At 40.6% G+C, this 27,713-nt stretch overlaps 1 protein-coding gene across 1 annotated transcript in view; it reads right to left on the bottom strand.

Annotated features, from left to right (window-relative positions):
* LOC150085786 (uncharacterized) overlaps positions 1–22,516 on the bottom strand; it is a 74,381-nt gene extending 51,865 nt beyond the window's left edge. Inside the window, exon 1 of the mRNA XM_090374250.1 lies at positions 22,389–22,516. Coding sequence (XP_090230376.1) covers positions 22,389–22,440 — 52 coding nt within the window. The 5' untranslated portion in view covers positions 22,441–22,516. The remainder of the gene's footprint in view (positions 1–22,388) is intronic.
* Between the last annotated feature and the right edge of the window lie 5,197 nt (positions 22,517–27,713).

The following is a 27,713-nucleotide window of genomic DNA, read 5'->3' as shown; positions in this document are numbered from 1 at the left end:
GGTGGTAGTTGTTTTGTGATGCTATTTATTTTTATTGAAAATAGTATGGCACTCAGGACAGACCCTTGGGGAACTCCTTCTTCTTGTTTATATGATTTTGACATGGTGTTTTGTACTCTAACTTGAAATGTTCTATTTTTCATGAAATTTTGAATGAATAGTGGTAAATGTCCTCTGAGTCCTGCATCGTGGATATCTTGTAATATACCGTGTCTCCATGCCGTGTCATAAGCCTTTTCTATATCAAAAAATACCGTAACCATATGCTTTGAGGTTATAAATGCATCTCTTATCTCTGATTCTATTCGTACAAGGTGATCTAGTGTGGATCGATTGTGTCTAAACCCACACTGCATATTGGTGAACCAGTTGGTTGTCTCCAAAAACCAGACTAATCTTTTGTTGATGATCTTCTCTAGTACTTTGCTTAAGCAGCTTGTGAGGGCTATCGGACGATAGTTGTTTGGGTCCTTCTGATCTTTATTGGGTTTTTGGAAAGCTAATACTATTGCATGATGCCACTGTTCAGGATATTGATTTTCTAGAAATATGCGGTTGTACAGTTGAAGGAGGTTTTCTATCTCTGCCTGCTTTAGGTGTTTAAGCATATCATAGTGTATGTTGTCTGATCCAACTGCACTTGGTTTTGTTTGTGATACTGCTTGACGTAATTCGTGTATTGTAATTGGTTGGTTGTAGGGTTCAATCCTTTTAGTATTAAAATTAATTCTGTTTTTTTCCGTTTTCTCCTTATAGGTCAAAAATTCAGTATTGTAGGATTGTTTTGACGATACTTTAGCAAACGTTTCACCTAGTATATTAGCTATCTCTGATGGTTCGGTAATGCTTTCTCCATTCCAATGTAATACTAGTGATGGTTGGTTTTTATACTTCCCATTCATTTTTCCTATTTTATTCCATATTATTTTTGTGTTTGTTGTTCTATTTATAGAGGAAGTAAACTGGATCCAGGAAGTTTTTTTGGCTTTTTTCCGTGTATACCTAGCTAGTGCTCGTGCTTGCTTAAATTTTATCAGATTATCCGTTGTAGGATATCTCCGGAACTTATTCCAGGCTTTGTTTTGTTGTCTTCTTGTTTTCATGCAATTTTCGTCCCACCAGGATTTTGGGTGCAATGGAAAACGAGTCGAGGTTGTGGGTATTGTTTGTTTGGCTGCTTGTATTAAGGTATCTGTGACGTGCTTTAGAGCATCATCGACCGATGTTTCTTGGATGATTTGTGGATTAAATATTGCCAGTTCTCTAAATTTTTCCCAGTTACCTTTTTCTATTTTCCAGCGGGGTGGTCTGTTTGGGTGGCAAGGAAGGTTTCTGGTCAGTATGGTGATTACTGGGTAGTGGTCACTGCTGTATGGGTTTTCTATTACTTGCCACTTTAATTCCGGTAGGAGTGAAGGGGTGCATATGGTTAGGTCTACTGCTGAGGTTGTGCGACTAGGAAAGTGAAAATACGTATGTTTGCCATTATTGAGTAGAGAAAGGTTATGAAGGTCTATTATTCTTTCTATTATCCGTCCTCGTCTATTGATATCAGTGTTTCCCCATAGTTGACTATGCCCATTCATGTCTCCCATTATACAGAAAGGTGATGGGAGTTGGGAGATTAGTTGGTCTATTTCCTCAAATGGTATATTTGGTCTTGGTGGAAGGTACATTGAACAGATGGTTACCCTAAATTTCAGTGTTATTCTTACAGCTATCGCTTCTATACTGCTATTTAAAGGAATGTGTTCGGTTGGGATATGGTTATGGACTAAGATGGCTACACCTCCATGTGTTGACCTTTCTCTTAATCTGTCTTTCCTATACAGTCTATAATTTTTCACTGAAAGGGTGTCTTGTTGTCTAAGGTATGTCTCTTGTAGACAAAAACATATTGGCGTATGTTGTGTTATTAAATACTGGACATCGTCGTAATTGGCACGTAGTCCTCTACAATTCCACTGGATGAACTGATCCATTATTTGGTTTTTCTAGGGCTTCCGGGTTGCTTCCGAAATGGAGCATTCTTATGCTTTGTCTTATCTTTTTTAGGATAGTTTGGCCGGTCCATGTCCATATCTTCTTCTGTGAAAATTTCTAATACTGGTTCTTCAGTTGTGTTTATTTTTCCTATTTCCATCTGTTCGGCTTCTTTGGTGTTTATAAGTTTAGATCGGTTTTCGTTGTGATGCTGATTTGTGGATATCTGTTCTGTGTGAAGAGAAATTGAGGTATTCACTGTTTTCTCCTGTTTCTGTGCCTTCAGTCCAGTAGATGATTCTTTTGGCATCATGGAAATTTCGGTTTGAACTTCTACTGATTTATATTGGATTACTGCTTGTGCATATGTTGGCTTGTTTGTAGTCCGTGGCTGTATTATTCTTCTTGCTTCTTGGTACGTTGTGTTGTGTTCTGTTTTGTATTTCTGAATTAGTTTCTCTTGTTTCCATTTTTCACACGTTTTTGAGTAGGCTGGGTGTTCCCCTTTACAGTTTGTACATTTCAAGATGTTGGCAGAGCAAACTGTAGTCTCGTGTTCTTTAGAATCACACTTTGCACAGGTTGCTGAGTTTCTGCATGCCATTTGTGAATGTCCAAATTTCTGACATTTGTAACAACGTAGTGGATTTGGTATGTATTGTCGTACTTGGCAGTTCAGGTATCCTGCTTTGATTGTTGTTGGAGGTTTTGGAGTATTAAATGTTATGATAAGGGTTCTTGTTGGAATTATATTTCCATCCCTTCGGATATTAATTCTCTTCACTCCTGTAACTCCTTGGCTTCTTAATTCTTCTGTGAGCTCTTCCTCTGACACATTTAAGAGGTCCCACTCTGAAATCACCCCTCTGGAAGAATTCAGTGTGTTGTGTGGTGTTACAACTACTGGCATTCTTCCAAAAATTGTTGTTGAAAGTAATTTCTGGGAGTGTTTGGGATTTTCTGTTTCCACTAGTATGTCTCCAGATCTCAGCCGTCGAACTGACTTGGGAGATCCTACTAGACCCTCTAATGTTTTCTGGATTACAAACGGAGACATACTTCCTAATGTCTGATCTCCTGTCGCATGTATGACAATGAATGTTGGTATTTTTGGTGGGTCCATATCTGTCTTTTGTCTCTTTGATTTGGTGTTTTCTGTTTCACTACTTGGTAGAGCTTTCTCTTGAAGCCCTATAGTACTAGTAGTTAATTTACTACTCATATTTGCTCTTTTGGCCCTGGGAGTGTTACTTTCCTCTCCCAGGTTACCAGCCCCGCCACGTGGAGGCAAGAGCAGTGCCTCTTAGTGACCAAGCGGCTGTGTAAGTTAGATTAGTAAAAGTGAGAATAAGAGAAAAAATAAGAAAGGTGAGTTTCCTTTCTGTGTCTTCACTTACTGTTTGTAAGATAAAGAGCTGCTTCACAAAAAATAATAGGATTTTAACGAGGAAATTAAAGAAACTTGTTTATTTTTTGATCACTCTATATATCGCTGGGAATCGCTTAGTCACTAATAAATCGCTTGGCACCTGGGGCCCATTGGTCAGTATTTGCCTGGTAATATGCTCTGTGATATCATCAATGGGTTGTAGTCAGATCAATTGGCTATCAAAAGAAAGACGGGTTGAAAACTTTTCCCAATCTGCTCTGGAGAATTTCCATTTTGAGCGATTATCAGGATATGATGTTTGAAGCGTTTGGATTCTGCATATGTTTGGAAAGTGATCACTATTGTGTGGGTCGTTTAATACTGTCCATTCTATACTAGGGTATAATATGGGGGAACAGAGAGGTAAATCAATTGCTGACATTTATCCAGTGGGAAGGTGAGGATAAGGTTTTTCACCAGTGTTCAATAATGTTAGATTCAGTTGGTCTAGTATCGTCTCGATCAAGTGTCCTCTATTGTCCATGTGGTCTGATCCCCACAATGGATGATGCGCATTGAAATCATCAAGGATACAAAACGGTGGTGGTATTTGTCTTATAAGGTCTTCTAGTTCTTTAAACGTGCACATCTTGTTAGGTGGAAGGTACAGAGATACTAGAGTTAGAATTTGCCCAACTGATACACGTACAGCAATAGCTTCTAAGTGGGTTTGGAGCGGAATGTTTCTAGAGGGTATTTTACTGTCAACTAGAATCGCGACGCCTCCACGTGCGGATAATGAGGAGTTTCTATCTTTTCTGTAAAATATAAAATTTCTGATTGATGGAGTTACTTGTGGAGTTAGATTAGTTTCTTGTATGCAAATAGCTGTAGGACCATATCGGGAGATTAAATCATAGATGTCATCGGTATTGCTGCGTAAACCTCTACAATTCCATTGAACAATGTTCTGCATTATCGGGGATTGAGGAGTGAAGGCGAGTCTGTCTGTTTCTTGTGAGTGGTTTCCTTTTGACGGTCATATTTCATTTTATCTTTTTTAGGAAAATTGGGACGGCCGCGATCTGTACTCTCTTCTACGTCATCAGTTTGACCTGATGTTTTTGTTTGTTTGTATTGAGGTTTAATGGCGCATGGACTACGCAGGTCATAATGCGCCAGTTCATACGGTGTGATGTGTTTCAGGGGTGTTTACTTTTGATTTCAATTGTTCATTTTAACCTGATTCATACGTTCTTGTGTCATTCTGTTGCTTATATTCACTTCCTTACAGGAGGTGGTATAAATTGATAGCTTTAAAAAAGTTGAAAACATCTGCGCAGTCATGTTTATTTTTCAAGAGATCTGTTAGTGAAATGGCGTCCTGTGTCTCATAAATATCTTTGAAAGCTTGTTTACGTTCATTTGTATATGTAGGACAGTCTATTAATATGTGTTTTACTGATTGAACGGTGTCACAAGTCTGGCATCGTGGTGGTCCTCTGCTCGCAACAAAAATGAGTGTGTAAAATGGGTATGGCCGATTCTTAGCCTGGTGAGTGCTGTTTCTTCTTTTCTCGACCTTCGACTGCTAGAAGTCCAGTTTTCAATATTCGGCTTTATTTGGTATAATTTGTTTGCGGTTTGTTGATTCCAAGTTTCTTGCCATTTCAACTGGCAAATACGCCATATCGCAGGCTTGTAATCGGAATACGGGACTGATATATCCTCTCCGATCTGTAGTACGGCTTCTTTGGCTGACTTGTCTGCTGCTTCGTTTCCCGCAATCTCTGTATGTCCTGGGATCCAGCAGAATAAAGTGTCCTGTTCATTTCTGGCGCAGTCAGTTATTATTTGCCGAATGTGCCAAAGGATTGGGTGTTTGGATGTACCTATGTTTTGCATGGATTGTAAGGAACTCAAGGAGTCTGTATATATTATGCTTCTCTTATAATGTTTATCTTGTACATGAGTTAAGGCTATTTTTATTGCGTGTAATTCTGCTGTGTATACACTGCACTCTTTCGGTAGCTGTTGTGTTAAAGTTATATTTGGGAATACTGCTGCTGCTCCCACTAAAGTGTCTGTTTTTGAGCCATCTGTATATATTGGAATATAGTCAGGAAATTGAATTCTGTGCTCTGCATGTAACTGTTGGAAGATTGTTGAAGGTATCGCTTTTTTATTCCATTTCTGAAAGGAGAAGTCGCATATTGGGATATGCGAATCCCATGGTGGAGGAGTATGAACTGGCATGTGTGCTATTTTGTCTATATTAAGGTTATGTACTGCCAAAAAGTCTTGCATTCTAATGCCTAGGGGTCGGTTTGCTTGTTGGCGATTCTGATATATGTTTCTGCATCGTGGATCAAAGAGGGTCTCCCAAGTAGGGTGTGCATGCATAGATTTTATTTTAAATGTATAATACAATGCGAGTTGCTGTCGCCTAAGAGTTAAAGGTGGTTCGTTGGCTTCAGCATAGAGACTATATATGGGAGAGGTACGATAAGCGCCAGTAGCTATACGCAGTGCATTGTGATGGACTGGATCCAGCCATTTCAGAGCTGTTTTCCGTGCTGAATCGTACACTGGGGCTCCATAGTCCAATTTTGATCTAATTAGTGCTTTGTATAGGTTTAGTAGGGAATATCTGTCTGCTCCCCATGCTGTTGACGAAAGGATTTTAAGTATGTTCAGGTGTTTTGTACAGCTTTTACGCAGCTCTCGGATATGCTCCACGAATGTGAGTTTCTTATCTAAGATTAATCCGAGAAATTTTGCCTTCGGCTGCGTTGGTATATTTTTGCCTTCTAATTTCAGTTCAGGATCAGGATGGAGATTTCTTTTGCGACAAAAATGTACACATATTGTTTTTTGTGTTGACAGTCTGAGTTAGTTAGTTAGTTAGTTGAGTTTTATTGGCGCATCAGCAACTTAGGCTATAATGCGCCAAAACTTTGTCAGCAAAATTAGTAAAACATTCAGTGACCTAATGAATTAGGTCACTAAGTCAGAGTATAAAAACAAGTATAAACTGTAAAAGACAAATATCTGTAAACGAGTAACAATAGTAAACCTTAGAATAATAAGATTTTTTTTTTTTTTTTTTTAAATACGAGTAAAAAGGTTTACTGTTTTTAGGAAACTAAAAATAGCAGACACATGGTCATTGTCGGATAAAATCTGACTGAGTGTATACGGCTCAGTCAGATGGTTAAAAGCGGTATAACGAGCATTTCTAAAATTGGTACAGTCACATAAAATATGTTTGATGGATAAAATGGTGTCGCACTGCTCGCACATAGGAGGGTCATCAGCCCTCAGCAAAAAGGCGTGTGTTAGATGACAGTGTCCTATGCGGAGCCGAGCAAGAACAACTTCCTCTTTGCGATCCCTGCGTAAGCTGGACCGCCATGGATGGATCATAGGCTTAATTCGACATAGTTTGTTTGTAGTAATCAGTCGATGCCACGAATCTTGCCACTGAGATTGTAGGTTACTACGGATCACTTGCCTGTAGTCTGTATAGGGGACTAACAGGTCAAGATTATCCGTCAGGGCTGCCGATTTGGCTGCAGTGTCAGCCAAATCATTTCCTCTAATCCCGATGTGACTGGGAATCCAGCAGAATCGGATATCGAATCCACTTACAAAGAGGCTGTATATTATCTGCTGGATTCGGGACAGGGTTGGATGATTAGTGTGTGACATCGCTGATAAAGCCTGTAGTGCACTCATTGAGTCGGCATATATAATACTCCGTTGGTAACGGTGTTTTCTTATGTGATCTAGAGCTAACTCTATGGCATGCAGCTCTGCAGTGTAAATACTGCAGTCAAGGGGTATCTGCTCTGATACGGTATTATTTGGAAAGACAGCAGCAGATCCCACATACGATTCTGACTTCGAGCCGTCTGTGTAAACTGGCAAGAAGTCAGAATGTTCTGCACGGTGTTGTGAATAGAGCTGAAGGTAGACAGAGGCTGGAGTATTAGACTTCGTCGCAAGTTTGAGCGAGAAGTCACATGCTGGTGTTTGTGCATGCCAGGGTGGAAGGGGCTCCTTTGGTGATCGAGCGACCTTGTCTACCGAGATGTTAAGCTCATTGAGTAGCTCTTGAACACGAATGCCGAATGGGCGATTGGTGGTCCGCCGTGTGTTATAAAGATTTTCCCATCGTGGCTCGAAAACGGATGTCCACGTGGGATGGTCCGGCAGGGACTTCAGCTTGAAGGCATATTGTAGAGACAACTGCATTCGTCGAAGCGACAACGATGGTTCATTTGCTTCGACATACAGACTTTGGACAGGTGATGTTCGGAATGCACCAGTAGCGATTCGAATGGCTTGGTGATGGATGGGGTCAAGCCAACGAACGGCGCTATTTCTGGCAGATGCATACACCTGAGACCCATAATCTAATTTTGAGCGTACAAGTGCACGGTACAGACGTAGTAGAGTGCATCGGTCTGCACCCCAAGAGGTAGAAGAGAGAGAGCGGAGGATGTTAAGCCCTCTCGTACACTTCGTACGTAGCTGACGAATGTGTTGAACAAATGTCAACTTTTTGTCAAAAATGAGTCCCAGGAATTTTGCCTCTGATACGACTGGGATGGTGCTTTGTCCAAGTCGTAATTCAGGCTCAGGGTGGAGGTTACGTTTGCGACAAAAATGGACGCAAACGGTCTTCTCCGGTGAGAACCTGAAACCACTGGCCGTGGCCCAGATGTTAACACGGTCAATAGCTTGTTGCAGTTGTCTCTCAATAACCCTCATATTGCATGATTGAGAGAATATGCTGAAGTCATCGACATAGAGTGCACTGTTTACAGTTGGAGGAAGTTGTTCTGAAATAGAATTTATTTTAATGGCAAAAAGCGTAACACTTAAGACAGATCCTTGTGGTACCCCCTCCTCTTGGCAAAAAGGCCGCGAAAGGGAGGATCCTACACGAACTTGGAAATAACGGCAGGATAAAAAATTTTTAATAAAAATGGGAAGGTGGCCTCTCAGACCGAGATTGTATAGGTCTCTTAAAATACCAAATCTCCAAGTTGTGTCGTACGCTTTTTCCATGTCAAAGAACACCGACACCAAATGTTCTCTTTTTAGGAAAGCATCTCGGATAGATGTTTCCAGTCTAACTAAGTGGTCCAATGTGGACCTATTTCTTCGGAAGCCGCACTGAAAGCGGGAGAGAAGGTCATTCGACTCTAAATACCATAGGAGCCGAGCATTGACCATTCTCTCCAATATTTTGCACAGACAGCTGGTCAGAGCAATAGGACGATAGTTTTTTGGATATTTAGGATCCTTTCCTGGCTTAGCAAAAGCAAGAATAGTTGCCTTGCGCCAGGTTTCCGGAAAGTGCTCCTCGAGGAAGATTCTGTTGTACAGGAGGAGCAGACGGTCCATGGATTCTGGTGAAAGATGTTTGATCATTTCATAATGGATGTTATCTGGTCCAACAGCGGTAGCCTTGGTACGGGCGAGTGCTGTTTTCAGCTCATGGATATTAAATGGCCCATTGTATGGGTGGGATCCCTTCGATGTGAATTTAAGGGCCTGCTGTTCAGCGTTGCGCTTTAGGACCAGAAACTCTGGGGAGTAAGATGATGTTGCGGAGATTTTAGAAAAAGTTTCCCCAAGAGCATTCGCTATTGCAGTAAAGTCTGCAATAGTACATCCATTATATTCAAGGACCGATGAGGGGTGCGCTGTGTATTTTCCCTTCATTTTCCGGATTTTATCCCAGACTACCTTAGAGTTGGTAGACTGGTTAATAGATGATGTAAAACGGATCCACGATTCCTTTTGACTCTGACGACGGATGTAGCGTGCTTTGGCTCGTGCACGTTTAAAGGCTATAAGGTTGGTCGTGGTAGGATATCGGCGGAATATCCCCCACGCTTTGTTTTGAGCCTTTTTTGCTGCTGTGCATTGTGAATTCCACCAGGGTTTGGGAAATGGTGGAAACCGGGCAGATGTTTTTGGAACAGTATTCGCAGCTGCTTGGACAATATTTTCTGTGATGTACTTAACTGCATCATTGATAGGCTCTTGACTGACTGTACTAAGATCACAATTTGCCTGATGTTGGAAGGCAGTCCAGTCAGCCTGATCAAACTTCCACCGTGGTAACCTGAAGGGAAGACATGGTCTCCCACTGTGTAACAAGGTTATCACAGGGAAGTGATCACTTCCGTATGGGTTCTCCTCCACTTCCCAAGTGAGTGAAGGGAGCAGAGAAGGGGAGCAGATAGAGAGATCAATGGCAGAAAAGGTACGGGTAGGCATGTGGAAAAAGGTGTTTGTTCCAGTATTTAGAAGGGAAAGGTCATTGTCATTGAGCATGCGCTCTATGACTCGTCCCCTTCCGTTGATGTTAGCACTACCCCACAGGGTGTTATGTCCATTCATATCCCCGAGAAGTAAGAAAGGGGGAAGCAACTGCGTTAGAAGATCATCAAGGTCTGCCTGGGAGATGTCAATCCCAGGTGGCAAATAAATAGAGCATACAGTTAATAAGAATCCCACTGAAAGGCGAATTGCAACAGCCTCTATGCTGGTTGTAATTAGCAAGGGCTGCACTGGGGTATGGTTACCCACAAGGATAGCCACTCCCCCATGTACAGAGCCGTCCGCAATTCTATCCTTCCGAAAAACTGTGATGTTGCGCATGGTGGGATCATCATTTGCCTTTAGGTATGTCTCCTGCAAGCAGAAGCAAACTGGCTCGTGCTTTTGCAGGAGGGCCTTGATGTCATCTATATTTCGCCGGAATCCACGACAATTCCATTGTAGGAATTTAGCCATTATTTTGGCTTGGTGGGTCCATCAGGCGGCTTCCGAGGTGCTGAGGGCTTACTTTTATCAGTCTTGGATTTATCCTTTTTGGGGAAGAATGGACGCTGTCCCGTGTCCATTTCCTCCTCCGCAAAGAGTTCCAAGACTGACTCTTCGGGTACCTCCTTCTGCTCGACATCCATCTTTTCTTGGGTACTAGGTGGGACGTCCCCTTTCTTATTCTTTTCTTTCATAACTACTTTTGTAATTTGTGGAGCATTAGGAGGTACCGATATAGGAGTGGCAGCTGATTGGTCCTTTTGTGCAGGTTTTTGAGAACTTAATAGATACCGCGCGATGGGAGTGAAAGACTCCTTTGGAGGAATGGTCATGTCCGTCTGAGTTCCGACGGAACATCTCCCTGCTACCTTCTGGGCGTAGGTAGGTTTGTTGATATTCAGGGGTTTGACCGATTTCCTTGCCTCCTGGTATGATATGTTAAGCTCTGCCTTCAGCCGTTGAATCTCTTTTTCTTCCTTCCACCTCTGGCATGCTCGTGAGTAGGCCGGATGTTCGCCCTCACAGTTAATACAGGTGGGTTTTGCGGCTGAACATGCTGTTGTTTCGTGGTCCTTTGCACCGCATCGAGCGCATGCAAGGACTCCACGGCAGGCCATTTGAGAATGTCCATACTTCTGGCACTTAAAGCACCGTAAAGGGTTCGGAACGTATGGACGCACTGAACAGTTGATGTATCCAGCTTTAATCTCATCAGGAGGTTTAGGAGTGTTAAAAGTCAGGATAACGCTCCTGGTTTTAACAATTTTACCATCCCTTCGCGCAGTGATTCTCTTGACGGCAATGACTCCCTGTGGTTTTAATTCGGAGCAGATTTCCTCCTCGTATACGTCGAGAAGGTCCCACTCCGAAATGACACCTCTAGATGAATTGAGTGTTCTGTGTGGTGTCACTGTTATAGGAATACCTCCGATTGATGTTGTTCGGAGTAGATGTTCGGATTGCCTGTCATTTTTAGTTTCAATTAAGAGGTCTCCAGAACGGAGCCTCTTAACTGATTTGGGAGAACCTGCTAACCCGTCTAACCCTTTCTGTATGAAGAAGGGCGACATTTTACCAATCGGTTTTTCACCGGTTGAGTGCATGATTAGGAACCTTGGGACTGGCCCTGATGGTAGTTCGGTTCGCTGCCTCTTATTAGCAATAATGCTATCTGGATCTTTGTCAATGGTTTCAGATAGGGACCGGGTTGGGGCCCCTGAAGAAGGTAGTTTATCAGGATTCATAGAGTTTTTTATATGGTTCAGTGCCCGGGCTCCCCACCCACCACGGAGCCCAAAGGGACGCCCACTACCCGGCATGCAATAAATGCGCTCGGGAGTGGGACGCCAGGGCTACCCAGACACTATACCCGCACCGCCGCCAGCCTGAATCCTGTCCCTCGGACCATGAGGGTAGGGGCGTGGCATTGTCACGGTTGACCCTCGCAGGCGAGCCTACTAGCCGATTGATCCTAGCCGGGCCTTCCAGGACCACCCGTCTTGTCGAAGCAGGGGCCAAAGTGGTGTATTGAAGCTGGGCCCCTCAACCACCAGGATCCCCCTTTCCGAATTTCCACGGGTCGCAGCGCACGGCAAACACGCCGGATTCCATTGATGTAAGCCTGGAACCTGGGCTGTGGGCGTTGGATCCCAGTGATGCTAGTCTGGAAGTCCAGTAGCGTCACTGGGAGGTCCCCTCACCACGTACAGGTGCCCACGTCGAGGGGTTGACAGTCTGAAACCGTTATCTAGTGCCCACTTACTTATATTGTTGATTGCGCATTGCAATTGTCTCTCGATAGTTCTCATGTTCTGTGCCTGACTAGAGATACTAAAGTCATCAACGTAAAGTGCATGTGAAACCGAAGGAGGGAGTTGATTTGTGATCGAATTAATCTTTATGGCGAACAAAGTGGCACTCAAGACTGAGCCCTGTGGAACGCCTTCTTCTTGTTGGTAGATTTTAGAGAAAGAAGTTTGTACTTTGACTTGGAAGGTTCTGTTCATAAGGAAGTTCTGGATAAACATAGGGAGATTGCCTCTGAGTCCAGCATGGTGCATATCTCGCAGGATCCCATATCTCCAAGTGGTATCGTAAGCTTTTTCGATGTCAAAAAATACTGTAACCATATGTTGTGATCTGATAAATGCATTTCTGATGTTGGCTTCTATCCTGACTAGGTGGTCCAGAGTAGATCTATGATGTCTAAAACCACATTGCGTGTTTGTGAAGATGTTATTTTCCTCTAGATACCAAATCAGTCTCTTGTTTATCATTTTTTCTAATAATTTTCCTAAACAGCTGGTGAGGGCTATTGGTCGATAGTTGCATGGATTTGTCAGGTCTTTGTCAGGTTTCGGGAAAGCTAGTACTATTGCATGGCACCATGTGTTTGGAAATACATTTTCTTGGAATATTCTGTTATACAGTTTCAATAAATTTTCTAATTCAGTCTTTTTAAGGTGCTTGATCATGTTGTAATGTATATCGTCTGGGCCTACTGCACTTGGCTTGGCTGTGAGCAAAACTTCGTGTAGTTCGTTTATTGTAAATGGTTGATTGTAGGGTTCATTACCTTTTGATTTAAATTTGATCTTATGCTTTTCTGCTTTTTCTTTTCGGATCAGAAATTCCGGATGGTATGAATCTTTCGCTGATACTTTTGCGAAGGTCTCGCCTAATGTGTTTGCAATAACGGTAGGTTCAGTCAAACTAATTCCATTGCAGATCAGTATTGGTGATGGCCTATTTCTATATTTACCTGTCATTTTTCTTATTTTATTCCAGACTATATGCGCATTTCTTTTTTTTGTTTATTGTAGATGTGAATTTGATCCATGTTGCACCAGCAGGTAGTTGAACATGAGTTGGAGAGCCAGAATTTAAGAGTCAGGTTATGGTTATCCAGGAATGTTTCGATTAATTTGCCTCTACTATCCATGGTGGAGGATCCCCACAATGGATGGTGACCATTGAAATCACCAAGTAAACAGACAGGAGGTGGAAGTTGTGTAATAAGACTATCCAGTTCAGTCTGGGGGCAAGGATAATTCGGTGATATATAAATGGATGCAAGTGATAACGATATTCCCATTGCTATCCGGCCTGCTACAACTTCTAAGGAGGTTTAAAAAAAATTATTATTTTAGGGTTGCCCGTAATTAAATACATTAACCCGTATTTGTGTCTGTAAATTGCGTATGTTCTATGGTCGATTTGCTGGACGAAAAAACCCCAGTTACTGGGGAGAAAAACCTTGCTATCTACGCCTGAGACCGACTAACTCAGCCACGGAGTGAAAAAAGCCCATTAAAGTTCCTCGCGTCATCGACGGAATTTGAACCCAGGCCTTTTCCACCCGGTGTGGGGAGGACGGTGACGATACCACTGTGCTACCCGCGCAGACTCTACGGAGGTTTGTAGTTGGAGATGTCTAGAGGGAATTGTAGATTTCACAAGTATAGCTACCCCACCACGAGCAGGAGAGTTAGAAACCCTGTCTCGCCTAAACATAGTATAATTTTTGAATTTGACAGAAGCATGTGGTGATAAAAATGTTTCCTGTAAGCACACACACCTACTGCATTAGTTTGAGTTAGTAAATCACTGAGGTCATCTATATTACTGCGTAATCCTCTACAGTTCCATTGTAGGAATTTATTCCTTGGATTTGTTTGAGGAAGATTGATCTGACTGTTTTTTCTGAGAAGGTTTCTGTCTGCATGGTTTTTCATTTCTGTGAAAGATTGGGCGCCTTGCATCCATGATATCATTAGCATGTAACTCGAGTACTTTGTCATCACCTCTAATTGAACATCTGACTGATGTTCAATCAGAGGATGAAAAAAACAAAAATCAAAGGTAGTTGATTTTGTTGTTTCGGGCAAGATTGAGATAGCATCAGTTGGGATGCTGATCGGCGTATTGCTGGTTTCGTTGACTGTAGGTTTCTTATTGATTGATAACACAGTTTTGGCCCAGGTGGCAAAGGAAATGCTTGGTTCTATGGACACATCTGTTTGAGTTGCAGCTGAGCGGCTGATTCTGGTGACAGATGCGTATGATCGGCTAGGCATGGTTAGTAGCATTTGCTTTCTTGCTTCAGGGTAAGTGACTTTATGTTCCACTTTATATTTCTGGATTTTGTTGCCTGCTTTCCAAAGGTCACATGCTTTAGAAAATGCAGGGTTGTTTTCCTTACAGTTTGGACAAATAGGAGTGGAAGCTGTATAGTCTTCTTGAGAATGTTCCTTGGAACCACAAACAGGACACACAGCATCGCCTCGGCATGCTGTTTTAGAATGACCATACTTCTGACATTTAAAGCAGCGAATGGGGTTTGGGATGTAAGGGTGAATCTTGCAATTTAGGTAACCTGTTTTAACAGAAGATGGAAGAGTCGGAGTACTGAATGATAAAATGATGGACCTGGTCTGCCATATTTTATAATCATGATTCTCCGTGCATGAGTAATTTTTTGTTCACTAATCTCTTGTATTATTTCTTGTTCATAGACAGTAAGTAAGTCCCATTCGCTGATGACGCCTTTAGAGGTGTTCAGAGTGTTATATGGCGTAACTGACATTGGAATGCTGTTAAATGTTGTCAATTTTAACAATTTGTCTGAGTGGCTTGGCTTGGAAGCTTCAATTAGAAGGTCTCCAGATTGGAAACGCTTCACCATTTCAGGAGATCCAACAACCGATTCTAAGCATTTCTGTATTAGAAACGGCGATAACTTGCCGACAGGGTGTGTGGATAATGAGTGCATTATTAGAAATGCTGGCATATCTGCACTGTGTTTTTCAGTCCACTGTCTCTTCGGACGATTCAAGTCATGCTCTGAATCACAGTTAACAGGTCTGGAGCCCGTCGACTCTAGCGGTGGATATGCATCGCAATCCATCGCTGCTCCTTTTAGCCCTGGAAGAGGGAATTCCTTCTCCCAGGTTACCGACCATAGGTCAGGGAATAACCACCGCATATTCCCGGAGCAATATGGCCTTAGTTGCTAATGCTCCTAAAAACCAAATAACAAACAAACAAACAACAAACAAAAACGACTGAGGTACATACCACAACGATAAGTACACCATGTCCTGGATTCAAAGGTTGAGTATCTAAACTTTAACAGATTTTCTTAGACCACTTCGCAAGAAGAACCCAGATCGTGATCAGAAATTGAGAAACCAAACTTACTGTACAGATGGCAGCTGCGGCATCTGATTGATCTTGCTGCGTGCCCCGGAAAACATACCCTAGAAACCCCGGAAGGAGACAAACTACTGGCTGTGACAAGACACCGTTGGGACTGACCCACTTGACAGAACCCAACCGACCTACAGGATGGGACTTGGTCCCTGGCGCGACTTCACCACGAAGTGACTTCACTCGACAAACGCAGCCCTGCTGCCTATGTGCTTAGTGATATGTGCCCTGCTTTCTTGCGGAGTACCTTTACCTCCTCTCCTGAGCAGGGAGGGGGACTTTTCCTGTCCTCTCCCCACTGCCCTCTATTCTTCCCTCTGGTGGGGCGTGGGCCCATTTACCTTGTTGGGGTCGCCTTCTTTATTGGCCCCATATTTCTGTCTTTTCCCCCCAGTCTTCAGTCTCCCCCCTAATCTGTCTAAACTTCATATATGCCCACGCAATGAAAAATTTAGCTGCCCAAATTAAAATGTGTATTACCACTTTTGGCCTTTAAACCCATCAGCGTTTCGTCCCTGAAAATTGCGTTTTTTTTTTGTTTGTTTGTTTTTTTAACATAGGCCCTAGCCACTGAAATTTCAGGTGCCAGGGCCTGCCAGAGTAATAAAATTCTAAACTACTGGGTGCTTGGCTGCCTCCACAGGGCTGAGTCGTCGCCACAGACCAACGGCTAAAAGGCCAGAAGAACAACAGTACACAACACTACCATATAGTTATTCGACCCATCATCAATCGTGTCAAGTGCTGAAAAGAAAGTGTCAACAGTATGTGGATGAATATCTAGCTTATGGTTTTATTGAAAGCCCATCCGACTCAAGACAGCCTAAGTATCTTACGTGTAATAGTTCTTATTCAAATGAGACTATGAAACCATCACGACTTTTAGATCACTTAAAAAGGATACATCCCGCTAAAGTTGGTAAACATATCGAATATTTTAAAAATATTAAACAGAATTTTGAGCAACGTAATACTTAATTCCTTATTTAAGAAGAACACACAAACAAATGACGATGGAATGATTGCGTCTTATAGAATTGCAGAAATCATTGCAAAAATGGTAGTGCTCATACAGTTGCCGAGACTGTATTTAGACCCGCATTAGAAACTGTAATTTCAACAGTTGGTGTTGGTATTGGGCTTAACGACACAAGGGCCACTGAAGCCAAATTATGTCTGTTCGTTGTTTATTTACAGGCAACATATAGTTAGAGATATTAAATTATATGCAATTGTACAAGCCAATATGTTTTAGATAAATAAATATTGAAGAACTTTTATTGTAATTTCCTAAGAAATGAGATAAATCAGGTGATATATTCAACATGGAGAGTGATTATAAAGTATTTGATCAGATGGTTGAAAATAAGGGACAATAAACCAGAAAATGACGGACCGTAAGTTGCATCTGACAGGATGAGCAGTGAGGTGGGTTTTCTCCCAATAATAGGAAGAGGCGAGTATGATGAGTCCTGCCAATACAACTTCCTCTCGTCTGTCTCGTCTTAAGCCTGAGAGCCACAGCTTTGGAATTTCAACAGGGATGCATCAAAATACTTCCAGTATTTTAAAAGCATTGCCATTAAGCAACGATTCAATTCGAAGACGAATTGATGAGAAGTCAGTTAACATTGAAGAGCAGCTAATTGACAAACTAAAAATGAGAAAATTTTCTATTCAGATTGATGAATCCACAGTTGCTGACAATAAGACTCTTCTAAGGGCATACGTTCATTATTTCGATGATGGTAAATTGTAAGAAGCGATGTTGTTTGTAAAATCTATAGAAACTGACTGCATCCTTCCACTCCCCACACACTTTCAAATCTCTAGCCTTCACAGAGTTCTGTGCTACACAAACAGAGTACCCAACGCGGAGATAGGGAAACCCCTGGTACCGTCAGACAACTAACACACTTTGCACTTGTACTGGAGCATCCATTTTTGCTGCTATAAAAACAGTGTTTGATGAAAAATAAGTACCATTGGAAAATTTGGTACCCTGTGTCACCATCAGTGACACAGGGTATTATACAGCGTATATTAGTTCCGTTCTTTATTAATCTCTCAGTATAGTTATTAAAACTATCAAAAAAATAAAGTCACATTGCAAATATGATCGCCATTCCAGAAAATTTCCAAAATATGTGAGGCTTCTTTTACATACAGAAGTCAAGGCTTTGTAAAGGAAACTAAGATTTGTAAACCTTTTTGATACGATAATTAGTTTTTTTTAGAAAGAGAAGAAGACACGGATTTTGCAAAGAAGATCAGCAAACACAAAAACAACATACACTATATGGCTTGGATTTTTCGAAAACTTAATGAAGTATCACTTCAACTTCGAGAGAAATTAATGACGATGATATAGTGCAAACGCGTACTAAAATCCTTCACTGAAGAACTAGAAATATTTGAAAGACATATTTGCAAGAGTTAGCTTTAAAAAATGAATCTCTCACCAAGAATGATCTTAAGAATTATTCAGATTTTGTGTTCTTTAAAAGGTAAAATGAAAAATAGACTTTCAGCTTTAATTTCTTTTGAAGTAAAGCCATGGATGTGAGATCCAATTGGATGCGATGCCGGGTCTGCTATTAAAGTAATTCAAGAACTCATTGAATTAAAATGTTAACGAAGAATGCAAATATAAATTCGAAAAAGGTGGAATGGCCGATTTGTGGGGATCAAAATCAACTAAACTTCTTTAACCAACAATTTGGTCTGAAGTGGCCAAAATACTTTTCTTTTCCAACGTCTTATATGGTTGAAAGTTGTTTTAGTTCAGTAAATAAAATATAAACAAAGGAATGAAACAGAATTTATTCAGGTCTCAGAATTAAACTTACTAACATCATACCAAACACTGAACGTTTAGCTAAGAAGCATCAGACTCAGGGATTCCATTGGATAAACAAGTGTTTTCTTGTTTAAAATTTCATGGGAGCGATTAGGAAAAAAATAGTCTAAAAAAAGCCCTTTGGAGGGCAGTAGTTAAAAAAAAAATGTTGCGAAACACTAGTCTAAAGTGTTAATAAATGTTAACAAAGCAATTGGTTCACTGAAGTTTAGACTCGTTTATTTTACTGTCTTTAAAAGCATGTTTTGTGAACTTTCTCTGTTCACAGCTCATCCTTAAGGATTTCGTTCCTAGTTGCTTCAAAAGTTATCCTGGCAAAGAGGGACGACTGAGTAATATACTCTTTTGCAGAAAGTTGCAAAAGAGCTGTTTATACCGTTTCGTGTTTCTTTATCGGTGCTGTAAACTTGTTTCCATCGCTGTTGGCAATCCCCTGAGGAAGTATCTTAATGAACGAGCAGAAAGAAACAGAATTCAAAAGGTTTAACGCAAAAATGTTTACGATGTTAATCAATCAACTTCAGTTAATTATTGCAATACGGTTGTAACGAAAGAAAGTAAACATTTCACTTATGAAAATTAGCAAACCTCCTTTTAATATCTATTCTGAGAACAAGTCTTCTATTACTAGTTTCTGCTTACACAAGCACAAAGACAAAGTGAAACATAATTCCCTAGAGATCCGCCTCAGATACAAACATCCCTTTAACTATAGCTAACGGCACTCTTGGAATGTAAAAAGCACTAGGGATGGTTTACTGAAGATGTATTTGACCCATTTACAAGCTTTCCGTTCCGACCGAAACCAGTAGTAGGAATGTTGTTTGACTCTAAAGCTCTAACTCGCTAGCGGATACAAAACGGAGGATGAGAGGTGGTGGGGAGGCGTATATTATAACAGCTCCACTGTTAATCGCAAATCAAAGCCCTATAGTAAGCGAAAGAACATTAGGCGATCACAGTTTTTTTCCATTTCGCACGCTATGTTTGAGGCAAAACATCAACGGTTGGTTGCTGTTTTGGCTCGAGTTACAAATGGATGTTTCCACAATCGCGAAATCAGCACCCGTATTTTATTTTACTGCTTTGACTGTATTTGGTTTTTCAGTTGTAGAGCAGAATCAATCGAGGCGTTCTCAAAAATAACTAACCACAGATCTGCACTTCGGGAAACGAAAAGAAATGAGACGTTGCAATCTGAGCGCCTTTATTAACGAAATGATCCAGCGTACTTTCCAAAGCCTTTTTTCATGCACAATATTGATTATGCGAATAATAGTACTAAATGTTTACGGACATATCTTTTTAATTTTTCACAGATATTTAGCAAAGTTGTTTCATGACCTTCATACGTATATACAACAAAATCTAGATCAGTAACTTAATTCTTTCCTGTGAAAACTAACGTTCAATCAAACACAAGAAGGAAAGATTGTGTAAACTTAATATCTCAAAATCATTTTACATTTTAAAGATATCAAAATACAAAGATGTTTTCATCGTATCATATGACCAAGGTACCTTCTCTTTCACTTCTTTCCCCTCATTATGATAATCATATCAGAGGGAAGAGACGAGAAGAGAGAGAGAGAGAGGCGAAAGGTCAATGTAATGAGATGTACTTATAACGTATTCCAATCCTCGGAATTGATTGTCTGCACATAATTCCAGCATAAACTTGCATTCCATACCAACACAGCGAATGCACATTTTTATGAAGCCATATTTGAAATTATACAGACTATTTAGAACTATTGTGCTAATCAGATACCGAATACAGGAGAATCATTATTCTTAAAAATGCCGGCGAAATTATCATTGAAGTGAAGAGTACTTCTAAGTTATAGGAATGCAATATTGGATTCTCTAGAACGACAAACTAAAGGAAATGGAAAGCACCACGAAAGAGTGATCCAATTTTGACTAAAATTGGCGACAATAAAGTTACGATGAATAATATTAATGACCTTCTTCCATTGACTGGAAATCCTATCCATAGTTATGCCGATGATAGCACAATCCATTCCACTTTCCATTTTGAGAAAACTTGCCCTGCTCAATGTGTCAACTTCTCGAATATCCGCTACCAATTCCTTAAATGCCGATCTTCAGGTAATTCTCCAGTGGGGCAAAGACAACTTAGTTGATTTCAATCCTTCTAAAACTCAGTCTTGTCTTATATCTCTCAAAAAGGATTCTTCTGCTCCTATGCTTAACTTTGGTGACACTCCGATTTTTAGGCAAAATGATATATCTCTTTTGGGGATTATCCTGACTTCTAATCTCTCTCGGCACAAGCACATTACAAATATTGCTTCCTCTGCATCTAAAAAAAACTTGGTTTTCTCTTTCGCTCTAGGCGTTACTTTTCTTCCAAACAGCTGCTCACTCTGTCAGGCTTCTTGATTCCATTCAGAAGAGGGCAGTTAGGTTAATTAATGACTCATCTCTAACAGAGTCTCTCCACTCGCTTTCTCATAGACGTACTGTTTCTGCTGCATGCCTCTTCTACAGATACTTCCATGGGCACTGTTCTTCTGAATTGGCTTCTATAATTCCCGCTCTCTTTTTCAAAACAGTCCGAACACGTGCCGCTACCAGCCAACATCCATTTACTGTCCAACTTCAAAACCGCAGAACCAACTTCTCATCTTCCTCGTTTATTCATTCAACTGCCGTTTTCTGGAACAACCTTCCTTCATACGTATTTCCTGAAAATTACAGTCTACAGAAGTTCAAGTCCAATGTCAACAAATATCTTCTTTCGTCTTCTCAACCTCCAACCCAATATATACACACACACACACACTAAATCAACCAAATACCATTCACCTGATTATAAGATGTAAATCTTGCCTGATTACTTTTGATTAGAGATTTCAATATGACAATAGGACGTAGACGTTATCTCACTATAGTTTGGTTTAATGATTTTCGATTAAGGCGTATATCTGTATCCAATCCAGCCAAATCTTTAGTTCTCGTCAACCATTGATCAAACACGACCTTCACCCCCTCTTCTTTTTTGCATTTTCTTGATGCAGTTTAGGGGTGCGATTTGTGCTTTGAGCACAAACGACTACCAATGAGTGGAACCGTTCACATGTGTGAGGTATCTATGCTTTCGTTGTTGAGAAATTAACAACGACAGTTGAAAGCAGCTTATCTCTCTCTCTTTATTTGTACACAGGCTATCGAAACCAGGATGTGACCTAATTGGAAATCACTTTCTCACTATAGAAGTTTATTCGTTGGCTGCCCTCTGCTCTCTCATTCTGTGTATCTTTCATTAACTAGAGATGCCGACTGCTTACGTCAAGAGTTTTTAGACTTCCTTAGGTTTGTTGATGAGAAGGGGTCAAATTGTACGGCGAATACGTCTCGATATAACTAGTGAATGAACACCTAAAGAAGTCCCTTTATAGTCTTTAATGTTTTATACTTTATTAAGAAACTGTGTAATAAAAAGTAGATGCATGGGGTGATGTTAATCACGCAGCTCCATTTCTCTGTTAAAAAAAATAATTCAAAATATTAACACAAAAATATCGTATTTGTCTTTAATGGTTCATATGATTGTGGTGTATATTCCAAAAGATTTCTTAAAGAAATAATAACCACCTACTAAACAGCGCACAACTCAATGAATATACCACTCAATTGCACCATACAGTGATCACGCGACATTTTTGAAATATTATTGATTATATTGATTAACTTGTCGCCAAAAAACCTCCTCCAAAATACTTATTTTGTCTTTCAACCCGTTAAAAAAATAAGTAGGCCATTTGAATTTAACAAAACTTAAGATAACAAAGTATCTGGACATTACGCTGTTTACTTTTAAGGGAACCTTGAAAACAAAATGCTAATTTCTAAAGAAAATAATATATTAAAGGAGAATTACAATATAAAGCCGCGAACTCGAAACAGTTGCGTTTTGAAAAATGTATTAATGTATGGAAGAGAAACTCAGAGTGAATGTCTTTCTAAAAATGTCAACAATTATTTTATCGCATCAGCAAACAATCTAATGGCATTGGCATGAGTCAGTCAGTAATATTCATTCTCTCTCTCTCTGTCTGTGTCGTGAATGATAATTTGAAATGAAAGAAGCCTCACCTGTACCGGAGTGACAAAGCAGCCAGATAACTCCGTACATCCACCACATCATGACAGGAAGAAATATCCTATTTGACACTAAGCGAAAGACTAGCTGGGTCCCTTACGTTCCCTCGGTTAAATAGGTCTAGCACGCGACCCAACTTGGAACCTGTCAAACGAGAGGTAACCGTCCTCGAACGACTCTATCTATCCCTCCCAGTGAATCTCCACCCTCCCTTCCGAAATCACCTCTCCTTCCGTCAAGAAAGTTTCCTCAAGGAAAACAGATTTTTCTAGCAACTACAAAATCGCTGCGCTGACCAAATTACTCTTTCCGTTATCGGGGCCACCTGTTTGCAAGATGCGCACGTGTAGCGTAATTAGTTGACTAACAGGTAATGCAGAATTGTTGAGTACCGTCTGAAGCAACGGTTTCGGTTAATCTTATTTAACTACCGTATTAGCGATTACGTAGCACACGATGCAGACAACAAACTGTCCAGTCAAGGTCCACCAATACCTTATTACACTGTTTGTTTCTGGCTGCTTTTGTTTTTGCCATTTTACATTCACTGAAAGGGCACACGTTGACTACCAGCGTTATCTTCATAAATAGTTCCACCTGAACACAATGTTCAAACTCGTACCATTATCAGTTTTGGGTAATGGTCAAAAAGGACTTAAACCGCCGAACTTATTACGTATAAAAACGCACTTAACACCAATCTGTCTCGAATCGCGTGCAAATTTGCAAGTTTCTGTACCTGAATAATATTTTAGTAAAATCTCAGTAATACTCATTGGCGTGCACGTTTCAAATCAACGCTGGGTTTTGGAGTTTTGTCGTTGTTATTATTATCATACTTTAATTTTTATTGATACTATTTTTTCATTTATTTGTTATTATTATTAATTTTATTATTAGCAGAAATGCGAAGATTGCAACTCCTTTTTAACAGTTATACATATCCACGAATTCCCACGTTTTAGACATAAAACGGTGTGTATCTTTAACCGCTTGTAACCATCTGACTGGGATCTCTACACTCGGTCAAAAGGTATAAATGATATATTTATATATCATTTATACCTCTTTGATCATTTTCTATTTTTATATACCTTACAAACCATTTTTCGATGTAGTGATCAAAAATTAAAACATCACTTTCATTGCCTTAGTGTTACCATTTTTATTACAGTTTTTTTTTTATATTAATTTACAATTTTTGGCACATTATATATAGCCTATGTGCTGTTGCCCCAATAAACTCCAAATCAAAACAAAATCAAACGAAAACAATCCTCTCATAGCAAACCTGCAATATTGAAAGAACTTACAGGAGCTCTCTCTGATCTTTCAACTAATTAAAACAGATCCAGTTATATTATAAATTCTGGTTCGTTATGTCTTTATGAACTAGCTTGGCTCATGGAGAAGCAATCTCTGGATAAGCACATCTTGGCCCTAGCAGCTCTTCTGCCGTTAAACAACCATAGCAAACAAACAACAACAAAAATAATAAAATCTGAAGGTCTTCTCAATGCCTCGTTTCTCATCCATAAACATCTCGTGATCAGTTTTTCCCAGTCAGTTTGAAAAAGAATGGCGCATATCGTTGAAAATGCTCTTAAATAGCTGTGGAAACCTCAGCTCAAAAATATCTTAAAAGATCGAAACAGTATTATGGATGTGTTCTTGGGAGAAGACGACCATCGTCAACAAATTAAATTAGAAATTGTACTTGTAGTAGAGTTTTAGAAGCATCAGCAACTAAGGCCATATTTCTCCGTGTATAATGTCTGTAAATTGCATGTGATTTGTGATCGATTTTTTGTTTGTTGGAAAAACAATCCGAGTTTATGGGAGAAAACACCACGCAGTCCTTGACTAACTCAGCCACGTTGTGGAAAAGTCCCATTAAAATTCCTCTCGTTGGTTGGTTTGGTTGGTTTAAATGGAAGTTTATTGGCACAAGGGCAACTAAGGCCAAATTGCACCTGTCACAGTAATTCTGCAAATGATTTTGTTCCAGTCATATGTCAGATAAGTTCATATAAATGAATTTGTTTTAAAAGATTAAATAAATCGAATAATTTGCGCCATCACTGAGAATATGGTTCATCTCTAATGAATTGTTTTGAGTTAAAACCGATTTAAAATTTGTTAATCGGGCAGCATGATTGTAAGGATACTCGAGGAGAATGTGTTTCACTGTAAGTAGGGCGGAACAATGACGACAGTGAGGATTTTGTTGTTGTTGTTGTTCTGGAGGCTTAATGGCACATAAGCTGCTAAGGCTATAATGTGCCTATTCACTTATTATATTAAAACGTGAGTTTTCCCTAGATCAAAAGAAAATCTGAAATCAGAAATAATTGAAAAGCCCAGTTTCCCGGAGAAAGTCAAAAAATTCGGAAATATTTGCCTTATCACCAATGAGATTTTCAAGAGTTACTGGTTTATGAAGGTTAACCAATGATATCAAGGATGAAGTTCTGGCTTGTTTATAATAGGGGCAGTCAATAAGAATATGTTTTACAGTCAAATTATTAGAACAATGTGTACATTGTGGTGGATCATCTCCTGTGAGTAAATGAAGGTGGGTCAGATGGGTATGTCCTATTCTTGCCCTTGAAAGGTTTGATTTTGATTTGATTTCGGTTTTAATGGCGCAAAAACAACTACGGTTATATTGCGCCAGGAAACGATTAAAATATCAACAAAGAAATTCTGGTAACCTTTAAAAAGGTTACCTCGTCAAATTGTTATTTATATATGTGTGTATATGTTAATAGCTTGTATAAACTTAAAAACTGCCGACACGTGGTCGTTGTCTGATAAAATCTGACTGAGTGTATAAGGCTCAGTCGGATGAGTAAAAGCGGTAAAATATATATTGCGAACATGGGTAAAATTAACGCAATCTATTAAAATATGCTTTATTGATAAAATGGTGTCGCAAGACTCGCACATAGGAGGGTCATCCGCCCTCAGCAGAAACGAATGTGTCAGATGACTGTGTCCTATGCGGAGTCGGGCAAGAACAACTTCCTCGCTCCGATTCCTGCGCAGACTAGACTGCCATGTTTCTATTACAGGCTTTATTTGATATAATTTATTTGTTCTCTGTCTGTGCCATAGTTCTTGCCATTGGGAATATATCTTTTTGCGTATTATTTGCCTGTAGTCTGTATAGGGGACTAACAGGCAACGATTATGAGTGGGTGTTGCTGATTTGGCTGCAGCGTCAGCCAAATCATTTCCCTTTATCCCAATGTGGCTAGGAATCCAGCAGAAGCGGATATCAAACTTGCATTCATAAAGAGAATGTCTCTTCTGCTGAATCCGACAAAGAACTGGATGAGAATTGTGTCTCAGAGATAATAAAGCCTGTAATACACTCAAAGAATCGGAATATATTATTGACCTTTGGAATTGACAAGTTCGAATGTGATCCAAGGCTAGCTCTATAGCATACAGCTCTGCAGTGTATATGCTGGATTCGGGAGGAATCTGCTGAGATATTATAGTGTCCGGAAAGACAGCAGCAGATCCTACGCACGATTCAGACTTCGAGCCGTCTGTGTAAACAGCCAGGAAGTCTGAGTGCTCAGCTTGGTGTGCAGAGTAGAGCTGCTGGTAGACAGATGATGAGGTCTCAGACTTTACCCATTTCTTAAGGGAAAAGTCGCACGGTGGGGGATGAGCATGCCAGGGTGGAAGAGTTTCTTTTGGTGTTTGTGCCACCTTGTCTACCATGATGTTAAACTCTCTGATTAGCTCTTGGACACGAATACCAAAAGGTCGGTTGGCAGTCTGACGAGTATTGTACAAGTTTTCCCATCGTGGCTCAAAAACGGATGCCCACGTAGGATGGTCTGGCAGGGATTTCAACTTTAAAGCATAGTTTAAAGACAACTGCTTACGTCGAAGGGATAACGATGGTTCGCTTGCTTCGACGTATAAGCTCTGGACAGGAGATGTTCGAAAAGCTCCAGTAGCGATACGGATAGCCTGATGGTGGACAGGGTCCAGCCATCGGAGGACACTATCTCTAGCTGAGGAGTATACCTGGGACCCGTAGTCTAATTTGGGTCGTACAAGTGCACGGTAAAGCCGCAGTAGGGTGCATCGATCTGCTCCCCAACGCGTTGAGGAGAGAGAGCGGAGAATATTGAGTCCCCTCGTGCATTTTGTACGAAGCTGACGAATATGTTCGAGAAAGGTCAGCTTTTTATCAAACACAAGTCCCAAGAATTTTGTGTCTGACACTACTGGAATAACATTTTGTCCGAGCCTTAATTCAGGTTCAGGATGAAGATTACGCTTGCGACAAAAGTGTACACAAAAGGTCTTCTCCGGCGAGAACCTGAAGCCATTAGCAAGTGCCCAGGAATTAAGACGATCAATGGCTTTCTGCAGTTGTCTTTCAATAACCCTCATGTTGCATGACTGACAAAATATGCTAAAGTCATCAACATAGAGGGCACAGTTTACACTTGGAGGAAGTTGTTCTGTGATGGAATTGACTTTGATGGCAAAAAGCGTGACACTTAATACTGATCCTTGTGGTACTCCCTCCTCTTGGCTGAAGGGACGAGAGAGTGAGGATCCCACACGAACTTGGAAAGATCGATTGGCCAAAAAGTTTTTAATAAAAATGGGGAGTTGCCCCCTAAGGCCTAGGCTATGCAGATCTTTTAATATGCCAAATCTCCAAGTTGTGTCATACGCTTTTTCCATGTCAAAGAACACCGACACCAAGTGTTCGCGTTTTAGGAAAGCATCCCGGATGGATGCTTCCAATCTAATAAGATGGTCCAAGGTGGACCGGTTCCTTCGGAAGCCGCACTGGATGTTGGAGAGAAGGTCATTTGTTTCAAGATACCATATTAAACGAGAATTAACCATTCTCTCCAGGATTTTGCACAGACAGCTGGTCAGAGCAATAGGACGATAATTGGTGGTGACTTTTGGATCCTTTCCTGGCTTAGGAAAGGCAAGAACGATTGCCTTTCGCCAGGAATCCGGAAACCGCCCCTCAGTAAAGATTCTGTTATACAGAAGGAGCAGACAATCCATAGATTTTGGTGAAAGATGTTTAACCATTTCATAATGGATGCCATCTGGTCCAACAGCACTTGCTTTGGAAAGAGTGAGGGCTCTTTTTAGTTCCTCTATAGTGAATGCCCCGTTGTAGGGATAGAGGCCCTTGGTCTTAAAATTAAGTGCTTGCTTTTCCTGTTTATGTTTAAGGACCAGGAACTCTGGGGAATACGAAGATGTTGCAGAGATGTTAGAGAATGTTTCCCCAAGAGCATTGGCTATTGCAGTTGGATCTG

The sequence above is a fragment of the Mastigoproctus giganteus genome, chromosome 5 (assembly GCF_048544385.1).
Source record: "Mastigoproctus giganteus isolate SK-2022 chromosome 5, ASM4854438v1, whole genome shotgun sequence".
Taxonomy (NCBI): domain Eukaryota; kingdom Metazoa; phylum Arthropoda; class Arachnida; order Uropygi; family Thelyphonidae; genus Mastigoproctus; species Mastigoproctus giganteus.
The sequence above is the reverse complement of the archived record's forward strand: the minus strand, read 5'-3'. Positions and strand labels throughout refer to the sequence as shown.